This window comes from Microcaecilia unicolor, chromosome 6 (genome assembly GCF_901765095.1).
Source record: "Microcaecilia unicolor chromosome 6, aMicUni1.1, whole genome shotgun sequence".
Taxonomy (NCBI): domain Eukaryota; kingdom Metazoa; phylum Chordata; class Amphibia; order Gymnophiona; family Siphonopidae; genus Microcaecilia; species Microcaecilia unicolor.
This window is the reverse complement of record NC_044036.1, coordinates 343,737,297-343,764,470: the sequence shown is the minus strand read 5'-3', so window position 1 is coordinate 343,764,470 and position 27,174 is coordinate 343,737,297. Positions and strand designations below refer to the sequence as shown.

The window sequence follows — 27,174 nt, the reverse complement described above, 5'->3', positions numbered from 1 at the left end:
ACTTTAAGTCCATCAGAAACAGTAAGAAGAGAAGTTCATTCGTACAACCAGAGATGCATGGAGCAAGACCAATCCAACTAACCTTCAGAAGACTTCCAGGTAATATAGTAATTCAAGTATATAGACAAACCTATAGAGGAACACTTGCCAGACTGTATAATTCATTGCAGACATGTCCCTAGTCATGAAGGGGTTACATCAACTGTGCTAGTACAACAAGCTGTATAGAGTGGGAAGAAGAATCAGGTAAGTGCTTCAAAACTCCCAAACACCTGGTTGAAAATAGTGTGTCACATACCTAAGTCAACATGGACAGAGTTGGTGTTATGACAAGAGTCAAACAACTGAAGAAGCTGTGGAGGTCAATCGATATAGACCATTAGATGTCGCAACTTCTGCCTTTATTTTATACTAGTAAGAGAGGCCCGTTTCTGGAGCAAATGAAACGGGCGCTAGCAAGGTTTTCCTCCCCAACACCCCCCCTTCTCCCTCCCTCCCTACCTACCTACCGACCCCTTCGTCGTTGTGACGCCATTGCTCCGCACCTCCTGAATGCCCCGTACGCCATTGCTCCGCCCTCGGTGTGATGCCATTGCTCCGCCCTCGACGTCATCACGTTTGACGCGAGGGCGGGGCCCGGAGACTTGGCGATTTCGGTAGCTTCACCACCACGAACCCTTCGAACCTGTCTTGGAAGGAAGTGACGTCAGTGGCTTGGCTTCACTGACGTCAGTGTCTTCAGAACGTTGAGGGTGAGTTTTATTATATAGGATTATATAGAGTGAGAGAATAATATCCAGACAGTTACTATTGGAGTAGAGATTAGGATTGCCTCTTTGAAAGAGTGAGTGAGTGAAGGAAGTGCCGCCTTGCCCTCCACTCTATCTGCTGCTCAGTGGCAGCGATACTAAGACTGAAGTGACAGCAGTGACACAGTCATTCACATCATGCACGCCCAGACTCTGCGAGAACAGATCCAAAGTGGCACATCGACTGGCTGATTTGTGGTTTGTTTATTCTTTCTATATTGCCTTAAAAAAAAAAATAAAGCTAAGCATAAAGGAAAAATAAACATAAAATATAACACAGGAATTCCAGCAAATAGTACACAGTAAACAAAAGGTTAAGAGATACAATAGACAAAAAGAGAATAAATAAAATGATCAAAACGCTTTGTAATACTAAAAGGAAAACATTTGAGGCATAAACATGCTTAAAACTTCCTCTTGTAGTTTCCCCTTTAAAATTGCTCACATAGAATACAGAGGGAGGTGTGACAGCATTTTTCCTAGACTTCGCCATTTTGGGGCTTTGGATTCTGCCAGGTACTCGTCACCTGGATTAGCCACTGTTGGAAACAGGACACTGGGCTAGATGGACAAACGTCTGACCCAGTATGACTATTCTTATGTTCCTATGGATGATTAGGTTCTTTGTGACCTTTTTAACTATGCCAAATATCTTTTCACTCAAATATTGTCACGGATGTGAATCCTTGTGCCCAGGCGGAGCACAGAGGCAAAGACTCAAACCTGTGCTCTGCTGGGCAGCCGAACAACCCTGAGGCTTCACCTGTGATGACCGCCGTTCCCCGAGGGTTCAGCCCCCAGGTGCAGGCGGCCGACAGGACTTCCGGATGCAGGCAGGGGTCAGATGGCCGCAGGCAGGGATTATCTGGGGTCAGGCAGCAGTCAGAGACAGGCAGCAGGCAGAGAGAAATTCGGGTTCAGGCAGTGGTCAGCAACGAGAAGGTAACAGCTTGAGAATAGATACAGTGCAAACAATCACCTACCGGAGTAGAAGCCGAAGCAAAGAAGTGGAGTGAAACTGCTCCTAAAATAGCCCCCACCATCAAGGAAAAACAGAATCAGCTGGCAGGGAGAGCCTCCCATTGGCTGGCCAGCCGAAGGAGAAGGAGGAGCCCAGCTACCAGGCTCCAATCCCGAAGAGCAGAAGGCGGGGCGAACAACTTGGCGTTCTGGGAGGACTAGGCACGCGGCAACCTAGCCTCCCGGACGAGCAGGCAGGGAGGACACCCGGAGCGTCGCGGACAGGCAGGGGAATTCCCGGAGCGCTGGCCATGCAGGAGCGCCCCTCACCGAGGTAAGAAGCATGACAAATACCTGCACTTACAACAGTTACTATGCAATGAAATTCAAGTATTTTTCCACATTTACACTCCAGAATCAGTTGAGTCCTTTGTTCTGTTTCTTAGATTTTCTCTCTCAATAAGGTAGTAACAGAGATGGACATGATTTTGTTCATACCTCTAACCAGATATGAATGTGTCTGAAGTCGGACTTCAGAATTGAAGTTGAGCTCCTGATTTTTGCTTTACTCACCAGAATCATAACTTCACTGAGCTCATTGTCATTCGCAACTACACTGACATCACTGCAACTCTCTGAAGACTCACTCACCAGGTTCATAATTGCGTTGACCTCATTGTAACTGTCTAAAGCTTCCATCAGCAGCTTGTTTAGAGATGGCCAGTTAGGGACTGAGAAGTATTTGGGGTCTCCAATTCCAAGGGCAAAGTGGCAATAAATATTTGGTTTTGCAAACACAACATCATCAGGAAATTCCTGGAGAGAAATAAAGAATTATTCAGAAAATTGCAGAACGTCCTTTTCAAAGTCATTTACTCAGATAGATTGACCGGTTTTACTAATTGTATGCAAGGGGTTCCAAAGAATGCATACCTATAGCTTAATTACAAACATTCCCAGGGGTGTGTTTAGATCAAGGAAGGACAACCACATGCTTTCAGCAGGTGTTTCTCATACAGCGGGACTTGGCATGTTTGAAGCTAGTGAGCCCCCTGCTAGAAAGTGTAGCAAGCTCTTAGGGTACAGTTAAGAAGGGTCAATTGCTATGAGATGGGCCAGCCTTTGTGTGCCAGACTAGCAACAGTTCTTCTGCAGTTGGCATGAGATATTTTGGCAGAAGTTCAGAGTGATATTGATTTAAAACATGGCAGTACCTCAAAGAATTTTTTGCAAATGGCTTTAATGGTCTTTTCAAAGAGTTCGTTATCTTTCTCATCGATGAGTTTATCTCCATATACTCTCTCAGCTTCATGTAACCAGAGGCGGACCAAGTCTACAGGAGTTTTAATACATTCAGCATTGGAAAACAGCAGTCCCTGTCAAGAATACATATTGATTAACTGTTGTGCCAGGTTTCAAGTCAGAACAATAATTTGTACAAAACATTTGATTCATTCATAATATTAGAATCTTACGCGTAAAGGGCCTTATGCACATAGAAGCAAGTAGACTAAAACAGCACAACATGAAATGCAATCATCTTTTTTTAGTGTGTCTAACAAAATGTAGCCTACGTAGCATGTGCATTCCAACAAGTAAAAGTATTGAGTCTACATATAAATAACATGTGACATTGTCCGTGTGGGTGACTATCCAGCTTATAATCAAACAAAATAAAACATGGAAAAGAAAATAAGATGATACCTTTTTTATTGGACATAACTTAATACATTTCTTGATTAGCTTTCGAAGGTTGCCCTTCTTCGTCAGATCGGAAATAAGCAAATGTGCTAGCTGACAGTGTATATAAGTGAAAACATTCAAGCATTACTATGACAGTCTGACAGGGTGGGAGGATGGGGGTGGGTAGGAGGTATGCATGGGGACATCAAAGCATATCATTGATATTCTAACAGGATGGGTGTGGATAGGTGAGGGGTGGGGTGATCAACAGAGACATACAGCTTTATGGTTTATAATGGGCTAGGAACCCCAGATCCTTGTTAAGTCCTTTCTGTTGGGTGTTAAAATATTCAATCATTCTGACTTCAAAGGTCTTACGTTCTTGTATGGTTTTAAAGTTACCTTTGAGGATTCTCACTGTGAAGTCACTGGTACAGTGTCCTGGTCCTGTAAAATGCTGACCAACAGGGGTGGGAGCCCTACTGGCACCAACATTGTTCATGTGATGTCTATGTAAATTGAATCTTGTCTTAAGCATCTGGCAACCTTTGAAAGCTAATCAAGAAATGTATTAAGTTATGTCCAATGAAAAAGGTATCATCTTATTTTCTTTTCCATGTTTTATTTTGTTTGTTTTCTATTGATAACCTTAAGAGTGGACTAACACGGCTACCACACTCCTCAGCTTATAATCGAAAGAGAAAAACGCCTATATTGCGACCCAAATCGGGAGATGGGCGTCTGTCTCCCGTGGGCGCCCAAATCGGTACAATCGATAGCCGATTTTGGGCATTTCCAACTGCAATCCGTCGCGGAAACGGGTAAAGTTGACGGGGGCATGTTGGAGGCGTGGTGAAGGCGGAACTGAGGCGTGGTTATCGGCCGAGGAGACATGGGCGTCTTTAGCTGATAATTGAAAAAAAGGCGTTTTTACCGCGATTTTGGGTCTCTTTGTTTTGGACCCTTTTTTTCCACGAACAGGTCCCAAAAAAGTGCCCCAACTGACCAGATGACCACTGGAGGGAATCGGGGATGACCTCCCCGGACTCCCCCAGTGGTCACTAACCCTCTCCCACCAAACAAACCCCACTTTATAAACTTTTTTTCCAGCCTCTATGCCAGCCTCAAATGCCCTACCCACCTCCATGACAGCAGAATGTGTTCTATCCTCTGACAGCCTTTCCCTGGTTCTGATGTGGCTCTCGGGTGAGTGTGACAGCTTTTCTGTTATGCGCACTGTAGAGTCACATCAGCAATGCATTGTGGTGGGTGTAGGGTATTGGGCTCTGTGATTCCACTAGCTTGTGGCAAATGCTCACGATGTTGGTAGTTGGTAGTCTCTAATCTCATGGTGCTTTTCCCCCTGCTTACTGGGTCAGAGTGTGCCCTGTTTTGTTTCCGGTAGTCCATGAGGTAGTGGCCATTTTTGTAAGCCAGTTTTAGATCCCTTTCACGTGTTAGCCACGTTACAGAACTTAGTTCTTCCCTTCAATGTGGCTCAAAGAGGGCATTGTACAGCATTCTGCCAGCTCTGACCTACTGCTCATCTCAGTACCAGGGAGACTCATTGCCAGTGGGGCACAACCTCTGATCTGCAGTTAACTGTGAGTAAGCGTGCTTATTCCAATAAAAGACGTTTTCGGAGAGATTAGTCTTCAGGTGTCAACTGGTGTGCCAATGTTATATAGCAGCAACAAGTCCTAGAGGCCTGCGTGTATGCAGGTCCCTGGAGCACTTTTAGTGGGTACCGCAGTGCACTTCAGCCAGGCGGACCCAGGTCCATCCCCCCCCTACCTGTAACACTTGTGCTGGTAAATGGGAGGTCTGCAAAACCCACTGTACCCACATGTAGGTGCCCCCTTCACCCCTAAGAGCTATGGTAGTGTTGTACATTTGTGGGTAGTGAGTTTTGGGGGAGGGGGGTTGGGGGCTCAGCACCCGTGGTAAGGGAGCTATGCATGTGGGAGCGTTGTCTGAAGTCCACCGCACTGACCTCTAGGGTGCCCAGTTGGTGTCCTGGCATGTCAGGGGGGCGAGTGTACTATGAATCGTGGCCCCTCCCACGACCAAATGGCTTGGATTAGGACGTTTTTGAGCTGGGAGTTTTTAGTTTCCATTATCGCTAAAAAAAACAAACGCCCAGCTGAAAACGTCCATTTTTTCGAAAATACGGTCTGTCCCGCCTCTTCGCGTACCTGTTTTCGGACATAGATGCCCATGGAGATAGGCGTTCGCGTTCGATTATGCCCCTCCATGTTCTTCTTTTTCAATCAGGGTCTGAAAGTTCCTATGTCAGATATACAACCGGATCAACATGAACATACCTAAATCTCCATCACCCAAGCTGCAAAGGGCTCAAATACAAATCAACTTATGCATCCAGCTTCTCCTACATAAGCACACAACTATGGAACCCACTGCCAAAAGCAGTGAAAACAACGTATAACCACCTAAACTTCCGGAAATCACTAAAAACTTACCTGTTCAAAAAGGCATACCCTACCGACCTTGGTCGTCCTCCCACTTTTATTTCATTTCTTATTGACATTTAAGTCCCAGGTACAGGCTGTGGTCAGAAAGTTGTTTTTTTTAAAGCTTTGCTTGCTGAGTAAATTGAAGTCAGGATGATTTTTGGACAGTAGTTCAGGCCATGGTATTGACTTAGGTTAGACTACTGTAGTACGATGTATTTAGGATTGTCTGAAGCCTGTACCCATTCTTTACAGATAGTACAGAATTATGTAGCACATCTCTCCATTCCTTGATTTGACCATATTTTTCCATCCCTTATTAAGTTTCAATGGTTGCCTGTTGCCTTCAGAGTTGTTGGTACATCAGGCATTGTATCATTCCTCCTCTTATTATTTAATGTCATCCTTACAGGTATATCAGCTTGTACGTTCTTTGCATTCTGAAAATATCAACTTATTGTTGTGTCTGATTTACAATCTTTCTTGTTGGAAGAGACTAGGCGTAGTATCTTCTTGATCACTGCACCAAGGGAGTGGAATCGTTTTTTTACAGTTACTTTTGGTGTGACTTTGGGCAAGTAGGCTACAAGGGAAGTTAAATTAAGTTAGGCTTTGCTTCCTAGCTGTTCGGACCATGCCTGAACTGTATTTTTAAGAGAATTAATCTGCCAGCATTATTGACCCAAGTTGGTGTACCAAAGAACATTGCAACGTGGAGCTAGACTCTTTACTTTATGTGAGATCATGGGACAGAAGAATCGTGATGATCAAAGACATGACAACCCAACCCAATAATGCCTGCCCATGAAGGTGGTCAGAGGGTAGGTCTGCGGAGACTCCCCTTTGATAAGCCTAAGGGGAGTCAACCCTAAGGGGTTGTGCATGCTTAAGCTGACTAGGCCTTTACATCATAGGACCAATCATGAAATGCCAACATAATATCATATAACATAGTAGATGATGGTAGATAAAGACCTGGAAGAGTCCATCCAGTCTGCCCAACAAGATAAACTCATAGTCTAAGGTATGATGTGATACTACATATGTATACTTGATCTTGACTTGCCCTTGCCATTTTCATGGCACAGTCCGTAGAAGTCTGCCTGGCAAACTGCACTACTGCCATGTTAGCCTGTCAACAGTAAATGCCAGGATATACAATTAACAGCTATGGAGGCAAATCTTATATAGCATGGGATTTCCTGGAAATTAGCCAGAGGGAGAGTGAGAGAGCGTGAACGAGGGAGTGAGAGTGTGTGAAGTATGGAGAGTGAGTGAGTTGATGTATGTGAAAGAAGATGGTCTCCAGTCTAGCAAAGGTTATCAATAGAAATCAAACAAAATAAAACATGGAAAAGAAAATAAGATGATATCTTTTTTATTGGACATAACTTAATACATCGGAAACCCCCCCAGTCTAGCAAAGGAACTAGAAAGATATACCAGGGAGAGAGATTTCTCACCAAAATGTGTGTGTGTGGTGGGGGGTGGGGGGTGGGGGTGGGGAGAGGAGGATGAGGAGCAAGGGTCCCTGGGCCATGGTAAGAAACCTTTCTTTAAACTGAGCTACAGTGAAATTCTGTTTTTAACTCTTTTTGGAGCAGTTTTGGCCTAACAGCAGCTAACAAAGTCTAAGTCCATTCACCAAACCATGGAACCCTAGCTTACAAAGTTTGATGAATAATTGCCAAGATCTTATAACAGGTACCTATGTCAAAAGTCCAAAAAGACATTCATTTTAGAAAAGTCTATGTTGCATCTATTAAATAAGCATCTGTAAGCCACTTTGAGCCTGCAAATAGGTGGCAAAATGTGGGATACAAATGCAATAAATAAATAAATAAATAAATAATGCATGCTTTTTTTTCAGGATGCGTTCAAAATCTGCACGATTGTTCACAAAATCATCCATGGAGATACCCCGAGCTACATGCTAGACCTCGTGGACCTCCCTCCCAGAAATGCCAAAAGATCAGCCCGCAAATTCCTTGATCTGCACTTCCCAAACTGCAAAGGATTAAAATACAAGCTATCACATGCGACTAGCTTCTCCTACATGACCACGCAACTATGGAATGCACTACCAACTGACTTGAGAACGATTAACGAAATAACAAACTTTCGTAAATCATTGAAAACCTATCTCTTCAACAAGGCCTACAATGAGAATTCATAGCCTATTATAACACCTAACCACTTCACCCTATTCTGATAGCCACTTTTCTATAACTTTGCTCAGCCCCTTTTTTCCTCATCCATGAATCTGTTATAACACCAATTGTACCTGTCTCCTGGAATGGCAATGCCATGACAGGTATTTGTAAGCCACATTGAGCCTGCAAATAGGTGGGAAAATGTGGGATACAAATGCAATAAATAAATAAATAAATACATGTGAATATGGCCATTAAATTTTATAAGAGACCTTTACAATCGGAAACCCCCTAAATGACCTTATCAAAACACACCAAACTTTACTGCATAAACCTATAACTCAGCAGACATCCCGGAGAATAGTATTGTGGAAAGAATGCAGTTATAATTTTGCAATTAATTTAACAGAAGTGCACAGATGTTCTTAGAAAACAAGGACCTAAAAAGGCCGTACCTGGAATATGTTGGAGAGGTCTCGAAGATTGAACGTATAATGAAATTTAATAGCAGTAGGAAGAAATGTTGTAGTGATTTTCTGATGCAGGGCTGTCAAAACAGGAAAAAAGAAACATGGTTCCAAAATACAAACAAACGGTTGCATCTTTATGTTGGCGCATGAAAAGCAATGCGGAAAAACACAGCATCTAAGTGATGTTTTCTGTCAGATGACAGGAGTTCTAGGATCTTAGCTAATCCTGAGAAGCTGCAGAGGGGTGGGGCAAATCCAAAATTAACAGCACCATTTACTGATCACTCTAAAATGTGCCCACCTTCTGTAACAGATTGTTCCACAAAGCATTACTTACTAACATTTTCACAGAGGAGTTTCCAAGGCAAAGGAAAGCTAGAGGAGATGACAATAAGTAAGGTTACCTGCTTGTAACAAAGGTTCTCTGTAGACAGGAGAATAAATCAGCTACATATAAATGGTGTCATCAGCTGTTGGTGCCTGGTTCAGATCTGCTCATCTAGAGCCCAGAAAAATCTAGAAAGCTTTCTGGGAATGTGTGAGGGCCTCCACCTATGTGTCAGTTGGTCCTCTTCCTCAGTGGAAGGGATTGTGTGCGTGATTTATCCTGCTCTCCACCATCCATCTTCTTTCTGCATCCATACCTATCTGACCCAGCATCACTCCTGTCTTCCTGCCATGTTAAGTATCTCCCATCTCTGTGTCCCTATCCCCCCCCCCCCACATGTCAGCATCTCCCTCGCCCTTCCTTCCCTCCTCTCTCTCCTGACCAGCATCTCTTCCTTCCCTCTGCCCCCCCCCCCCCAGTTCCAGTAAGTGCACCTCTCTCTTCCCTTGCTCCTGTTCTGTCTCTTCTTTGCAGGACCAGCAGCTCTCCCTTCTTTCCCTGCAGGTCCTAGCACCTCTTTCTTTCCCCCTCCCCCTACCCAAAGCCCTCTCCATTCTCTCTTTCTTCCTCACTCCTCTCTTTGGCTCTCTCTTCCCTACCTGACCTTCTGTCCAGCACCTCTCTCCCTCCTTACCTCCCCCCCCTCAATGCAGCACATCTCTCCCTCCTGGTAGTCTAGTCTACTAGGTCAGGCAACAGTGATCCTCAATTGCTGTTGCCCATGCTGGCTCAGAGGCTCAAAATGGCGGCTGTGTCCTCTCGCAGTAGTGACGTGAGAGTTCAAGGCCACCATTTAGAAGCGTGGAGCCAACTTGTGCAGATGCTTTTTTTTAAGGGAACTCTAACCCCTACAATTGGTTTGTATAACCACATGGAGGATAAAAACTCATTTGTGCCATTGCATATGTATTTGTTTTAACTACTTTGCCTATCCCTTCTTTCCATGCTCATTTATTTGTAACATTCGGAACAACAATACAGTTAATCATTATCTGTTTCATAACTTCACAACAAGTAGATTTTTTTGACATTTAACATGAATTTTTCGAGCAGTGCTATTATGACCCTTTAGTGATCTGATATCATGATTCATGCTTACATAATGCTGCTGTCACAAGATGAGAGTGTAATTTCTGCACTGGTGGTGCTGCGTTACACAGTTGCATGTGCTGCGAAAGGATGGTGCTGTAAATGGACTGCAGGGCATCTTGTCCTGGGAAACTCACGGCAAATACACAGAAGTGTCGCTAGAACAAAACAAGAAATTCCAAGATTTTCAGGTAAGAAAGTCCCAGTTTGTCTGAATGGAACTGGGAGTCGGAAATCTGCAAAACTACTATGTAAATACCATAAAGCGACTTTCTTTCTTTCTTTAAAAAATGTATAACCCGCATGATCTGAAATTCTCAGTACGGTACATAAAAAGACATACATAATGTCACTAAAATAATAAGATAAATTTGAAATACCTGCCTCCCAGAAATGCTGTAAGATCATCCCGCAAATATCTCAATCTGCACTTCCCCAGCTGCAAAGGACTGAAATACAAACTGACGCACGCTACCAGCTTCTCCTACTTGAGCGCGCAGCTGTGGAATGCTCTACCTACAGACCTGAAAGCTATTGATGATTTAAATAACTTTCGCAAATCTCTGAAAACTATCTCTTCCAAAAGGCCTACAAGGAAAATACATAGCCTACAAACTACCTCAACAAATCACACAATCACTACAGCTCACCTTTAACTTACCTAACATTTCCCGTCTATCCTCCCTTACCCAATCTTTAAACAATAAGAATTATACTTGTTATCATGAAATGACTATGCTTATCTTCTCTTACCAACATTCAAACTTTAAGAATTGTACCTGTTATTACGAAATGATTATGTCATAACCACATTCTGTAAGCCACTTTGAGCCTACAAATAGGTGGGAAAAAGTGGGATACAAATGCAATAAATAAATAAACATCATTATCTCAATACTCCCTTCCCCTTATTGTTTCTTCATTCTCATTTACTTCTTAACAATCAAATTCCATACGTAAAACAAAAACACAGCCGGTTGAAAGAAGAAAGTTTCCAATTCTTTTTTAAACTTCTTCAAATTTCATATTGCACATAACGTAAAAGGTAGGGAGTTCCAGAGCTTTGGTCCAGCAATATTAAAAAAAAACACAGTTGATCTATACTCTTCGAACTGTACAACACTGAAAGATGGAACATCTAATAAAGCCATGGCAGATGACCTCAAAGCCCTTGCTGGTTGATACATTTGTAACTTTGGAGTAGAGAGTTGCACGGGGACAGAAATCTTACCCATCCCCGCCCGTCCCTGCTGGAATCTTACCCGTCCCCACCCATCCCCGCAAAAATTTAAACCATCCCAACCCGTCCCCACAAGAATTTAACCCATCCCCACCCATCCCCGTAAGAATTTAATAGTACATAAAAGAAAGTTCCAGTCGGCTCCCTCAGTCTCTCTCTGGATTTGAGCCACAGCACTGTAGGCAAGGAAGGAACGGAAGTTGGAACTTGGAACACTCTGGTGCGCACATGTAAGATTTGTCTCTGATTCACTGGCAGTGTGTGCTGAGAGGTCGCCACATGCACTCGCCAGTAGGTCAGGTGACATCTGATCCTCATGCCTGTGTCAGAGCTGAGGTCTGTGCACCAGCCTGGGAGCAAAGAGGATTAATAGTAACATAGTAAGTGACAGCAAATAGACCTGAACGGTCCATCCACTCTGCCCAATAGTAACACTCATGATCAATTCATCATTAAATCAACGAGTGTGATATTATATACTTGATTATGGTCTTTCTTTCCTGTTTCTGGAACAAAGACCACAGAAGTCTATCTGGCCCCATCCTTATGTTCCAACTGCTGGAGTTGCCATCGAAGCCCACTCCAGCCTATTCATGTTCTCATTTGTGGGACACAGACCGTAAAAGTCTGTCCAGCACTGTCCTCAAGTTCCAGCCACTGAAGTTGCTGTCTAAGCTCTTTCCAGCCCATCCTACACCAGATTGCCATGTATGAGACACAGACCATACAAGTCTGCCAGGTATCAGCTCTAGTTCATCACAGCCAGAGTTGCCATCTAAGTGTCACTTGACATATCCACACACATGCAGCCATTTAAGGTTAGCACGCCTTTTTGAATTCCGTCATCATTTGTGACTCTACCACCTCCTTAATGGAAGACTCCACATTTATGCTGTTAAAGCAAGGAAGAAGAGGAGGAGGAGGAGGAGACAACACTCAAATAAATTGGTATTCGGTAGATGAGAGGCTGGTGCAGGTGCAGCTTACACTTCCACGGGAAGCCCACAGAACTGGTTCCATCCCTGCGGGAACCCCGCAGGAACTGTCTCCGTCCCCGCAGGAACCCCGCAGAACTGCTTCCATCCCCGCGGGAACCCCGCAGGAACTGCCTCCGTCCCCGCGGGAATCCCGCGGGTTCCGAGGGATTCCCGCGGGGACGGAAGCCGTGGAGCTCTCTACTTTGGAGACAACAACAGAGACAGTATTATTTAAAACTTTAAAAACCAACAATAGTAAGTTAAACTATATTCTCTACTCTATCAGAAGCCAATGCAGCTGCGTCAGAATCAGTTAGGACACGTGCATTAACTTCAAGAAAAGTCTCGGCATGCCAAAAAACAGGCTGCTACAACTGTACTCTAAAGCATTCAGATAGTCTTTTAACCATTAATTTGTGAAAAAGAAGACCTACTACTTTTTGTACTTGAAATCTGAAAGTAGGAGCTGAGTTAAGAATAACACCCAGATTTCAAATTTTCCCTATTGGAATTGACATATTGTCAGTAACAAAAGTTGATGCATCATCAGTAGAAGGGAACCCAGAAAGAAATAAAATCTGCATTTTTGACATATTCAACTTCAAATGGTTTGCTCTCATCCATCGGTTGACTGATTACAGACAAAGAAAGAAAGAAAATGTAGACTTTCTTTCACTGACTTACCAATGCTAAATAAGAAGCGTCTATCCTCTGCATAAAGTTGATAGTTTATTGTTACTTGCTATAATTAAAGAGTGATAAATCACCTGAACCCGATGGTATACACCCCAGGGTACTGAAAGAACTCAAACATGAAATTACTGATCTGTTGTTAGTAATCTACCTGTCATTAAAGTTGTCCATAGTACCTGAAGATTGGAGGGTGGCCAATGTAACGCCGATTGTTTAAAAAGGGATTCAGGGGTGATCCGGGAAATTACAGAATGATAAGCCTGACTTCAGTGCCAGGCAAAACAGTGGTAACTATTATAAAGAATAAAATTACAAAACACATAGATAAATATGATTTAATGGGACTGAATCAGCAAGGGTTCAGCCAAGGGAAGTTTTGCTTCATCAATTTGCTTCATTTCTTTGAAGGTGTGAATCAACATGTGGATAAAGGTGAGCCGGTTGACGTATTGTATCTAGATTTTCAGAAAGCTCTTGAGCTGGGCATCTTGTGGGCACCATGCAACATGCACATGGCCCGCCCATACTCCACCCTGTGTATATCTCCTTATAGAATAGCACCTAGTGCACTTATACGCATTCTCCCCTGGATTCTTTATAGCACAACAAGTTGTATTCTGGATTTGCACGTGCAAATTAGTTAATTAATTAGTTAACAAGCCAATCAGTGCCAATAATTGCTACTTAATAATTGATACTAATTGGCATTAATTAGAATTACATGCAGAACTGTCTAAATGTATTCTATAACGTGATGCTTGTAAATTCTAAGTTGCATCGTTGACAAGGGGGCGTGGCCATGGGCATGAAATAGGCAAGTCGTAGAATACACCCGGTTTGCCCCGATTTAGGCGTCAGCATTTACGCCAAGTTTTACTTGGCGTAATTGCCCATGTGTAAATTTAGTATCACAGACACGCGCTCAGCGTATTCTATTAACTGCGTGGAAATTTAGGCTTCTTCTTTAAAGTACACCTACGTTTAGGAGTTATTTTGTACAATATGCCTAGGCGTATTTCGTTTCAGTGCCGATTTGTTAGGAGTGATATATAAGCCCTACAAGTGCAAGACATGAGTATCTGCAGACCCCCAGATGTAGAACTGCCCTGCTTGTCTTATGCTGCTACCCAAAGCTTACAAGTTCTTAGGAGTTGCTGTACTTTGTTACCTACCCTGCCATAGGCTCAAATATGAGGCTCACCGTCCCGTGGACTGGGTTGTCTGAAGTCAGCATAACAAATCTTGCATCATTCAAAGAGAAGCTGCTGCTTCTTGGAACTGGATCTGGAGTTTGGCATTGATCCCCGTCTCCAAAAGACTGTGGTTATATTTTTTTTCTTGGTTTGGGGGGTCAGATAAAGAACGTATCCTTTCCCAGCAGAAGTGCAAGGAAGACCTTGTGACCTACTGGCATTTAGGTTTTGTCAGCATAAAATTAAAAACTGCTGTGAATCTGTTGCTAAGGAAATGTATCTACCTCATTTTTTTATTTGCCAGTATTGCTATTTGCTTTTCCAACAATAAATCATTATGAACTCAAACGTTCTTCTCTGTCTTCTTACTACGAACCCAAAACAGGAAAAAGTGTAACTACTACTACTACTTATCATTTCTATAGCGCTACTAGACGTACACAGCGCTGTACAATTGAACATGAAGAAACAGTCCCTGCTCGACAGAGCTTACAATCTAATTAGGACAGACAAACAGGACAAATAAGGGATAAGGACAAAGAGTAGGAAGATTCCGGAATCTGAAAGAGTAGCAACATTCTGTGCGGAATCCTAAAGAGAAGCAACATTCCGGAACCCAAAGAATAGCAAGATTCCGGAATCCTAAAGACTACTACTACTACTACTTATCATTTCTAGAGCGCTACTAGACGTACACAGCGCTGTACACTTGAACATGAAGAGACAGTCCCTGCTTGACAGAGCTTACAATCTAATTAGGACAGACAAACAGGACAAATAAGGAATAAGGACAAAGGTAGCAAGATTCCGGAATCTGAAAGAGGAGCAACATTCTGTGCGGAATCCTAAAGAGAAGCAACATTCCGGAACCCAAAGAATAGCAAGATTCCGGAATCCTAAAGACTACTACTACTACTTATCATTTCTAAAGCGCTACTAGACGTATGCAGCGCTGTACACTTGAACATTAAGTGACAGTCCCTGCTCGACAGAGCTTACAATCTAATTAGGACAGACAAACAGGACAAATAAGGGATAAGGACAAAGGGTAACAAGATTCCGGAATCTGAAAGAGTAGCAACATTCTGTGCAGAATCCCAAAGAGTAGCAAAATTCCAGAATTCCAAAGACTACTACTACTACTTATCATTTCTATAGTGCTACTAGACTTACACAGCGCTGTACACTTGAACATGAAGAGACAGTCCCTGCTCGACAGAGCTTACAATCTAATTAGGACAGACAAACAGGACAAACAAGAGATAAGGGAATATTAAAGTGAGGATGATAAAATAAGGGTTCTGAACAAGTGAGTAAGGGTTAGGAGTTAAAAGCAGCATTAAAAAGGTGGGCTTTTAGCTTAGATTTGAAGACGGCCAGAGATGGAGCTTGACGTACCGGCTCAGGAAGTCTATTCCAGGCATATGGTGCAGCAAGATAAAAGGAACGGAGTCCCCTATCCTGCATCATTTTAAAACAGAAAGCTATCTATTAAGAATTATGCTAATTTTTAGTGGCAGTTAAATGTCAGATACAACTTTTATTGGAGTAGAATTACACTGGATTTTCAAACAGTTATCTAGACATCTGCACGTTGACATCTAAGTAATATGTTTAGCAGCTGAGTTTCACTACTAAATATTTGACTTTTTACCCATTCTGCCCTGCCTAAAATCATGCCCCATTTCTGCCGGTTAATTTTTTAAAAACCATTTTTGCAATTGCTGCCACCACCAACCACATAAATGTTTTGGGTTTGTATCTATTGCATTATTTTCAGTACAGGCTGACCGAAACTGCTTTCTTCAGTCTTGGCCAAAACTGAAACTGCCATCGAAACTGTCTGAAAGCTTTTGGCCGAAACTAAAAGTTTGGTTGTGCGAATGTGAACCAGTGAGAGCCACTGAGGATTGTCAGAGCCTGCAGTCTGCATCCCGCTGCTAAGCCCACAGTATCCCAGGTACGATGTAATAATTTAAATAATGAAAGACCGAAAACTGAAACGAAAAGCCCCAGTGCTTTTACAATGGCTGACTTTGCAACACACTCAGAGTGACAGCTGACATCATAGCTCTGGAATGAGGGGAAATAGGATGAAGGTGAAAGAGGCCAGACTCAGAAGTAACCTGAGAAAATACTTCTTCATGGAAAGGGTGGTGAATTCATGGAACGGCCTCATAGTTTTCAGTATATGGTTTAGGTGTTGAATTTTTTTTGGCTTTATCATGAGAGTTGCTGTCTAGAATCTCTTAGAATAGGCAATATACAAATATAAGACAAGTAAATACATACAATGATTATTTACAAATGCAGATAAATACCATTGTGCTTAAATCATTCCAAATAAAAAGTTATACAGACATTAAAGCACAGAATCACTGAAAGGAGTAAGAAAAGTTGCTCATCAGTCTACCTGTAGCCTGGAATCAATGATGAAGGAGCCAGCTGTTGGGTTCATGCAAGCTACGTACTGACAGTTATGAATGTCCTTCAGTGTAAGTTTGTTTCTGTCATACCTAAATAAGGAACAAGGAAAGCAGAGACGGGTTTTTAAATTATGCACAACCACATGTGCGACTAAAGCACATCATCTGTCTTATGAGAACTTTTATCTCATGAAGGGTTGTTGTTGTATGAAACAGTTGCCTGCAAGGGTTGGACGGTTTCCTAAAGGACAAGTCCATAGATCGCTACTAAATGGACTTGGGAAAAATCCACAATTTCGGGAATAACACGTATAAAATGTTTGTACGTTTGGGTAGCTTGCCAGGTACCTTGACCTGGATTGGCCGCTGTCAGGGACAGGATGCTGGGCTCAATGGACCTTTGGTCTTTTCCCAGTATGGCATTACTTATGTACTTATGTACCCACGTGAACAGAGGTTCTATCATCTCTTTTAAAGGTGATCCATATCACTTCTTCCTTTCCCCAGGCCCTTGTCATTTCAGTCGCTGCGATATCACTTCTCACATACAGAGCTACTCCTCCACCTTTACGACCATCTCTATCCTTCCTAAATAGATTATAGCCTGGTACATTTGCATCCCATTCAAGGGAACCATTGAGCCATGTCTCCGTGATTGCAACAACATCTAAGTCTGCCTCTAACATCAGGGCTTGCAGGTCATGAGCATTTGTGGTCATCGCTTTCCATCTACATGTCAGTGGAATTTATATCTTCTGTTTAGTTTCTTGTTTAGTCTCACTTCCTGCTGTGTTGGTAAGAAGTGATTTGCTAAGATTGTTGTTTTCATTGCTTTCTTTTCTACTGTCGCATCTTGTCTTTAGCTGGGGGTGACCACTTGAAGTGACCGGCCTCCGTATGCCACCCCCGCCTTCTAGTTTAAATGCCTAGAAATATATTGTCAGAATTTCTCCCCAAGGATTTTTTTCCTGCCTCAGTGTACTAACAATCAAAACACACAAACCCTGGAGGGAAAAACCCAGCTAATAGAAATATGGAGTATCCACTAGAATCAAAATGCAGATTTGGAGGTAATATTTACTCAACAAATAAAAACTGTACTATTAATAATAGTAGATCATTTGGTTGGGCTGTTTTTTGTTGCTTTTCTTTTCCATTTTTAATGACGTTCTTAATTAATTAGTTCTGCATCTTTTATTGTATTACTTGCTTTGTAAACCGCTCTGATTTGCTCTGCAATAAGTGATGGTATAGTAAATAAAGGATAAATGATATTACCTCCAAATCTGCATTTAGATTCTAGTGAATATTCCTTATTTATATTGAGTGTAATAACAATGACAAAATATAAGTCAAGCAGCAGAGTTTTGAATGGACTGACGTGGGGGGGGGGGGGGGGGGGGATGGTTCAGTGTGTTAATGTATGGTAAGGAGAAATTAGGTCTTACCTGCTAATATTCTTTCCTTGAGTCTCTCCAGACCAGTCCTGAGTAGGTATATGCTATGCTCTCCTACCAGCAGTTGGAAACTAAAAACTACTAAATGTGTGACATCATGCAGGGGTGTAGCCAGACTTTGGTGGGAGGGGGGTCCAGCACCCGAGGTGAAGGGGCACATTTTAGCCCCCCCCCCCCCGGCGCTGCCGACCCCACCCCCGCCATTGCCGACCCCCCCATTGCCAACCCGCCGCCACTTTTGACAACCTCCCGCCCTCTCGACCCCCCCCACCCCGTGAACCCTCCCCTGCCGTCGCCTTCCTTCGGTTTTGCTGGTGGGGGACCCCAATCCCCGCCAGCCGACGTCCTCTTCGTCCTGCAGACAGTGAAAAAAGTCTTCGTTCTTCTGTTGCATGCTGACGTCCTGCACGTTGTACGTGCAGGACGTCTGACTCAGAGAATAGAGCTGTTCTTTGAGTCTGACGTCCTGCGTCAGCATGCAACAGAAGAACGAAGACTTTTTTCACTGTCTGCAGGATGAAGAGGACGTCGGCTGGCGGGGATTGGGGTGCCCCGCCAGCAAAACCGAAGGTAGGCGACGGCGGGGGAGGGTTCGCGGGGAGAGAGGGTCATCGGGAGAGGGGTCCAGGAGGAAATCTATGGGGTCCCAGGCCCCCTCAGCCCCCACGTAGCTACGTCACTGGTGACATCACTCTTTAAAGGCCCTGTGCAGCACTGAACCAGCCAGTATTTCTACTGACCAAGCAGGATGGCAGAGCCTCAAAGGACTACAAACAATCTCCAACAACAAAAAAAGAAAACAGGGAAAGAGCAAACAACCAGATATACTCAAGGCTGCTATGACAGTGAAAATCTAGGTGACCTTCCAGCAATCAAGAGCCTCAGAGAAATGAACTCTTGTTCTGCCAAACTACAATCACCAAGAACAGATCAGGACTGGTGTGGAGAGACTCATGGAAAGCCTCTGTGCTGTACCTGACTGCTCAGCACCCTTCACCACATCAATGTAAGAGCTCTCCCCCTTGACTTCTGCAACCCCTGGATCCAAAGAGCAGGCTGTTCCAGGTACAAGATTGTTAAAAAAAAATGAGAGAATCAATCAGTTGTGCAACTCTTTCTCTGAGGGCACTCAACGAACATCTCTCAGGGCAAACCAGGGGAGGAGGCTGAGGCTGAGAACCCGATGGAGGGTGGGACCCAAAATCAGAGTGTGCAGTCTCAGGTTCAGACTGAAACAAGACCAAGGACCAGATTTCTCAACCCCACAGTCCTGCTGCCTTAAGTAAGGGTTGTTTTCTTCTTTCTTATCAGCTCTGCTCAAGAACCAACACTATAGATCTTTTTTCCCAAAGGGGCCAAACTGGTGCACCTCTAGACCTACTGTCCGGCTACTGAGGCTGCACAGAACTCACCTACCACCTGCTATGGACCGAGAAATACTGGCTGATTCAGGGCTGCGCAGGACCGTTAAACATCCAGAAGTTCTGTCTCCATCTGCTGATAGGGGAGCTCAGCATATACCCACTCATCGGGGACACAAGTTGGGTTATTGTCTGCACATAACGTAAGGCACAATCAAAGCAAATCAGGCCCTACATTTATAGTTGAGGCAACGGAGGGTGAAGGTCAAGAAGGAGTTACCAGTGCCCATGATCCATGTGTTGTCTGATCAGGGTATGAGGTGCTACTGTTCCATATTTATCCACTTCAGGCATGTTCATGTCATCAATGAAAAAAATAAGCTTCTTAGTGCCTGGGGGGCCATAATTTCTGCCTGCTTTCTTCTCAAGTGGTTTTTCAAGAACACCTGCAAACAAACAACACAAGGAAATGTCTGTTTGTTCTCTGCTATTCTAACAGCATGATTTTAGGATGAGCTTTTACAGTTCCAACTTACCCTGCAGCATTGCTGAGGTGGTATAGAAATTAAATGGCACAGATTGTACTACATAATCATCGGTATTGAGACTCAGAAGTTTATCACCCATCAGGACTGACTTTCCTGTTCCCGCATTTCCCACCAACATCACAGGCCATTTCTTAGTCACTAGAAGGTCTAAAAAATAACGAATGCGAATAGTTTCTGTCGTATGGACCATGACAGCCTGTGGGTATAAAGAACAGTGGTAATTAATGGACAATTTTCAAACCCTTTTAGCTCCTTGTGAGTCCACAAGTACTTGGTACCCAGACCTGGATTTAGGCGTAGAGAGCTGCCTCTGACTTCAAAGCACTGCTGTCACTGCTGTACCTTTTTGCAGGCCTGATGCCTGGCATCACTGAGTCAAGCAAATGGTTGTTCTCTGTCCTCATCTACTATCTTTCTATGAGTAACTGGCCCCGCTGCAGCAAGGTAGCTTATGACAGGGTCTGCCAGATATCAGGCCCTACCCTTTGCACTGGATGCCATGGTGACAAGACTTCAGACAAATCCCCACACAGTTTACTTTCTCCACTGCATGGGAAAAGGTACATACTCTGTCAAACACACATACATTTTAACGATGAGGGGAGGGCAGTTTTTAGACAGGTTACTAATTCTTTTGCAAGCTGTCCTTCCAAAGGGAAAAAGAGAAACAGTGTTTTGAAGATTAGTAGGAAAGTGGACCTGAAGAGAAAACTGCAAGCATGATTCTGATTTTCTATGGTGTGTATCAATTTTATATAGACATTTTCATAGTTTTCAACATAACAATAATGAAAATATGGGAAAAAAAGGATGCATAACTTGTAAAGGGAAGGGAACATTTTTAGAAGAATACACTGTTTCCTATCTTTGGTTAGGATGAAAATGACCTCCGTTCTGCTCATGTCTTCTGTCTCCCTTGTTTGTCACTCTCTCCTAGCTTTGGATTGCTTTGTTTCTTTTTCCCTACTTGTGATTTCTCTTCTATAGCCCCTTAACAACAAAGTTCAATAAACATAAATAAAGACAGTAAGACCTTTTCAATCAGACTAAACATTTCTTGACTCCCTTCCTGAGTTCTAAACAGCCTTGGGACAATGGGTCAGATTCAGTAAATGGGAGGGAGGGACATGAGGTCAGGGGCATTCCGAAAATTTGGGTACAGTACAGTGTTACAGAATACTGCCATTTACCCACCCATGTCCCTCCCGGGGTTACAGAATAGCAGGTTGGCAGATGCACCCAAATCCAATCTGTTAGCATCCAGTTATTGACTGTAATGGGCTCGTTACGTAATTAAGTGGTGGGAGATAATCTTTATAGAATCCAGGGCGATACGTTCATTGTACTCCTTACTCCACCTCTCCTCTGTCCCTCTCTCCCTTCATTCATGCTCCTTCAAGCTTGAAAGGAACAGGTTTAACCATGGACTAAAGTTTATTGCAATTTTTAAAACCCTTTTCCCCTTCTCCAGGTGATGTAGAGAAAGAAAGGAAATTAATAAATACCACAACGATAAGAATAATCATCACAACATTTTAACCTATTAAGTAATCAGCTTAATGCAAAATCTCAAAAATGTACAAGAAAAGAGTGAGGAAAGCTTTCAGTGGTGATCACCTGTAATGGGATATCAGAATCAAGCTCAAATGCTGGGACTTTTTCAGTCCAATGCATGAATCTTTTGCTCTCTTCATCTATGTAATAATCAAAGACGGTTCCATGGGAGGGAAACTTGATGGTTTTAAATTCATTCACCCACCATTTACTGAACTCTATACGGTAGTCCACAAGCTGGAAAACAAAAGTTTCACTGGAATGATATCTGGATCGTTAAAGTTTACATCATTAGGAGACAAACTGGAGTAGTTAAATCATTATTCATGTTACAATGTACAAAACAGTATTCAGTTGATACTCTTTGCCAACGCTTCTGATACGGTGTCAAACTGCCAGGCAAAAGGTTGAACTGGGTGCTCTATAACCACAGATGAGGTGCTGATTCTGGTGCTGGGGTGTCATGTACACAGGTTTGGTTCATCAGAATATTCACCTGGGTCTTCAGGGACAATGACAATTTGAAATAGCAACAACTATTATTAACTTTTATTTCTAACTTTGTAGATTGTTCCAGATGTCATATTATACTTATATAGCACATTCTTTCAATAAAAGTTCAACCCAAAATGGCTTATAAGAAATGGCACCTGGATAAAATAGTCCTTGACAAGAAATATAGTACAAACTCTGTCTCCCTCCCTCTAGGGGTCCAGGCGTCATAGGCGCCCGGTATAAGAGGCTTGGACAGGCTAAGTCTCCCCTGCTGTGCTCTGAGAGGTTTAAATTGTTGATTTACCTCCATCCTCACAGCAGGAGCTGCAGTGAAAGCCCTCTAGCCTTGTGTAACCAATTGTAGAAATTGGTTTATGGTTTGTTTAACTTACTGCCAGGGTTGCCAGGTGGAAAAATTTTTTCCCACCCAATCGAGCCCAAATCCAGGCCAAAACCCGCCCAAAGTCAAACCCCGCCCCTGACACCCCCACCCCCGCGTCATCACCCCCGCCCCTGCCGTCATCAACCCCGCCCCCGCCGTCACCGGCCCCGCCTCCCCATCATCGGCCCCACCCAAAATGTCACTAACCCCGCCCAAAACGTCACTAACCCCGCCCCCGCGGCCGAAAAAACCGCTTTAAAAACCGCCCAAAAGACCCAAAAGAAGCCCAAAAAACCGCAACCCGCCGCGGGCAAAAATTTCCCACAGCGGGTCACGGAAAACTGCCCAATTGGGCGGTAAAACCGCCCACCTGGCAACACTGCTTACTGCTGGGAGAGCAGGGGGAGGGGTGCGGGTTGGCTGGGTTGCCAGGGAGATATTTAAGGAGGATGACTTCCTGACCTGCACTGAGAACAGATAGCAGCAGAATCGGACAACCAGACAACAAAGGGAGAAAAAAAAGATCATTTTATTTTCATTATAGTGTTTGGAATATGTCCACTTTGAGAATCAGGTGCTCAACATTAAAAGTTTATATTTATTTACTTATTTATGGCATTTTATCCCACATTAAACATGAATTAGGGTGTTTTGTGGCTCTACATGAGAATTGTGATGATATGATCCCTTGTTTCATATTGTTGACGGTCTGCATTTTCCTTATGGGTGGTATATTGGTGTATTAGGTTCTGCCCAGTGTAATATTTATGGTACAGTAAGGTTCTGAGTGTGTTTTTGCACAAAGTTGTGCATAGTGTTTTGCAGTTGAGCGATTGTGCTAAGAATATGCTTTGAGCAACCACTTTATTCTTTGACATATGATACATATCTAATATCTAAATTTAATAAAAGGTATTCATTGTGACTTTTATTTTTATTTATTTTTTTCTGTGTGTTATCAGACAATTATGGACTTAAGCTCCACCCCTGGCCCTACCCCTAACCCCGCCCCCTTTAGCCTCCCCAAACAGTTGGGCCACCGACCGCCTATGTCCAGCATCTCTTCTCGCCCTCTATTCCCCTGAGCTCTTTCTTCAACTCCCTCTCCAGTGCAACATCTTTCTCTCCCCACACCTGTGTTCTGTCATCTCTGTCCCACTACCCCCTTCCCTAAATTCTGACATCTCTCTCCCTTCCTCCCCTTCCCATGGTCTGGAAATGCATCTCTTACCTTTCTTTCCCACCCACCCACCTTCCACGTAGTCCAGTATGTCTCCCCTCTGCCTGCCCTGTGTGGTCTGGTTTCCTTTCCGTCCTCTCTGACGATCCTCCAACATTCCTGAGGGCCAGCAACATCAACAAGCAGCTTCAGCCGACCGTGGAAGCGTTCTCTCTGCTGTGTCCTGACTACGTGGACATAGGAAGTTGTGTCAGATGAGGCAGGACACAACAGAGGGAACACTTCTGGGACCAACTGAAGCAGCTTGACGCTGCTGGTGGCCCACAGGAATGCTGGAGGATTGGCAGGGGTGGGGAGGGGACAGATACCGGACCATGCAGGGCAGGCATGAGGAAGAAGGAGACATTCTGGACAGTGAGTATTGAAACTGGGGTGGCAAAGGGGAAACATACCTCAGCTCAAAGCAGCAGCGGGACTTGGAAAGACACACTGGAGCAGGGTCAGAACAGGTAAAATACTCATGAGGGAGCCCTTTTGTCAGGAGGGGACTCATTTGTTGGGGGCCAAATTGTAGGCAGGCCCTTTTACCAGTGCTTGATTTGTTGGGGGCTTTTTTGTCAGGGCTATTTTCAACAGGTACCATTTTTTTTTTTACTTTATGTCTGCGCCTACTTCTCAGTGGATGATCTGCAGAAACTACCCTATGCTCTGGAAAATGTAAGTGAAGCAAAGAAGTTTGTGACAGTGACAACTGATTCAAAATGTGGCTGCAAGACTTATACCGACTAGATCAAAGTTTGAGAGGATAACTAGTTTTCTTCTGTCTTTTACATTGGCTACCGATTAGAGCACTTACAGAGTTTAAGATTTTATATAATAGTCCAACTTATTTGCCTGAATATATTTGTCTGTGCTCCACTGGCAGACCTAGTAGACAGCTTCATGTAAACAAAATGGATTTTTCATTTGTTACGATGGTTTGTTTATCATCATCTTGGAAGAATGATTTTTTTAAATGTTTTTGCAGTAGCTCCACAATTACGGAACTCACTTTTGGTGGAACTTAGGCTTGAATCACATTATATTCATTTTTGTAAGTTAAAAACTTGGCTGTTTTAAAATATGCATTATCTTCTAAATGATTTAGCAATGATTTTATTCTATCAATATTTTATTTTATTTCAATATATGGGTTTTTTTCAGCTTTTGGGTACTGACACTACATAAAAGCCATGAATTAGTATTAAGTGCTGAATATCTGCAAAATCGCATAAGTAGCAATCACAGTTTATTAGCAGCAATCGTCCAACACAAGGTGGGATACGCAATGTCCTATCAATAGGTGTCTCAAAAATCACCGAATATGTTTCAGCAGAAACATCTACCTGCATCAGGGGGTTCACTAAATACTTGTGAATAATAACAAACACAATCAGAACTTATGCATAACATACACAGAAGTAAAAAAATCATCTTATATTAAAAGTCAACTTTTAATAAAAGCAAAAGCGTGGAGGTCACGTGACGCTATGCAGAGGAGCGGACGCTGACAGCTTCGCTCCTGCTCCCTCATAGCCGAATCAGCATAGAATATCCCGAAAAAGTGACTGCAGTTACCCAGAAAATCGGCGAACCACCACAGGAGGCAAAGCCCCAACTTTAAACATCATACTTCTCCGCGATGGCGGCTAAAAATCTGCGTAAAGACAAAGAGAAAAGCAGACTGGCGGACGACAAGATGGCGACCCCGGCGAGCCCAGCGGCTTCTCAGGTGGGATCCGCATGGGCCGCCGAAATTGTAGAAGAGGTTACCACTGCCATGGAAACGATATTGGAGAAAAAATTGGGCTCATTAACAGCAAAGCTGGAAGCTCTCAATAATAATGTTACACAGATTGGAGAAGATATGGCGAATTTCCAGGGCCGGACTGGCGAACTAGAAGACCGCATGGAGAAAGTCGAGGAGGCTCAAACAAAATTACAAAAACTGGTGGACTCTTATGCTGATAAAATCGAGGATCTGGAGAACAGATCCAGAAGAAACAACTTAAGGCTGGTAGGCATACCAGAAAATCAAGGAGATCATGATTTGAAAAGATACCTGGAAGTGTGGCTGAACAAGGAGCTGGAGCTGCCGATGGAGCTGGGCCCCTTGAGAATCGAACGGGCCCATCGGTTGGGCACAAAGCAGGCGAACTCAACAAGGCCCAGAGTGGTCATCTGCAAAATCCTTAATTTTGCGCACAAAACGGCGATATTACAAGCCCTGCGCTCTGGGAAAGAGTTGATTTGTGGAACTCAAAAAATCCTATGTTTCCAGGATTATTCGGCGGGGGTGTCGGCGCAAAGGAAATTATTTTCGCCGATTTGCGCTGAGTTGGTGAAAAGAAAAATTAGGTTTGCATTGATGTACCCGGCAAAACTGCGGATTACTTATCAATCATCAACGAACACCTACTCATCCGTTGAAGATGCGCAGCAATTTGTGCGGCAGTTGGATCCTAATCGCTGAGTTCCTGATTGGAAGCAGTAATGAGGAAACAAAGGTTACCTGATATATGCGAAAGGAGCGCGGAAGAAGGTTTGATTTGGTGTATATTTTCTTCCCTTTTTTTTTCTGTGTGCAGTTGAATGTGGAGACTTACAACCAGAAGGAATAAAGAAGCATGGTTGAAATTTGGACCTACTTGTTGATATGAGGGGACTGGTGATAAGAAGAATTATTCATCTCCTTATATAGACTATATATATGATTGAAAGAATTCATGTTTGTTTGATATGCTTATTATTACTTGTTCTTTTAAATGGGGGGTTTAATAGGGAAAATAGAAGTTGAATGTTAAGGTGGGAGGGTATTGGAGAAATGGAAAGGGGTAGGGTTAAATAAATAAGATATCATAAGGGATATTAATAAAACCTGTAAAACAATTATGTTAATAGGCCTGATTTGAGATTGAGGGGGCAGCGTATAAAGTGACTCGATCCAAGGGAGGGATCTTGGGGGTAAGAAGGGGTTCGGGAAGATGGTATTGGGTGGGTTAGAGGGGAAAGGGATAGGGAAGGGAGGGACACAGGGGGGAGGGGAAATAAGTGTATGGGCATTAACATTAAGGATGAGGGCTCAACTACTTTGGATAACTACTCAATATGATGTGTGGGCTTGGATGAGAACTATTGGACTACACAAGGGGGGTCAGAGGCTGGGCTGGCTCCTCTCAGACAATAGGGCAACTATCTGGTGGATAATATACAATAAATGCAAAGAAAAATGACTAAGATAATCACATGGAATGTGGGGGGTATTCACTCCCCCATAAAAAGATCAAAAATATTGCATTACTTACAACGAATCAGAGCTGATATAGTATTTTTACAAGAAACACATGCCAAGTTGGCGAAGTGGTGGGTAGGGGAATGTATATCTTCGGCAGCAGTGGGACGTAAAGGAGGAGTGGCAATTCAACTCACGAACATCATAAAAGACCCGGATGGTCGTTTTATTTTCTGTAAGGCGGTAATAGCCAGAAAGCAGGTGAATCTGGGAAGTATATATGCCCCTAATCAACTTGACATCAAATTTTATAAGAAATTAATATCAATACTAACCCAGGTAGACCCTGTTCCGTTGGTGCTAGGGGGTGATTT

General features: G+C 43.3%; 1 protein-coding gene across 2 annotated transcripts in view; it reads right to left on the bottom strand.

Moving 5' to 3' along the window:
• The window catches only part of DNAH17 (dynein axonemal heavy chain 17), a 239,744-nt gene that overhangs the window by 70,424 nt on the left and 142,146 nt on the right, over positions 1 to 27,174 (bottom strand). For both annotated transcript variants that reach the window (XM_030208642.1, XM_030208641.1), the window contains 8 exons: positions 21,536 to 21,709; positions 19,907 to 20,114; positions 19,651 to 19,816; positions 16,540 to 16,642; positions 10,034 to 10,181; positions 8,532 to 8,623; positions 2,984 to 3,145; positions 2,421 to 2,585 (listed from right to left, as the gene is read on the bottom strand). In XM_030208642.1, coding sequence (XP_030064502.1) covers positions 2,421 to 2,585; positions 2,984 to 3,145; positions 8,532 to 8,623; positions 10,034 to 10,181; positions 16,540 to 16,642; positions 19,651 to 19,816; positions 19,907 to 20,114; positions 21,536 to 21,709 — 1,218 coding nt within the window. The remainder of the gene's footprint in view (positions 1 to 2,420; positions 2,586 to 2,983; positions 3,146 to 8,531; positions 8,624 to 10,033; positions 10,182 to 16,539; positions 16,643 to 19,650; positions 19,817 to 19,906; positions 20,115 to 21,535; positions 21,710 to 27,174) is intronic.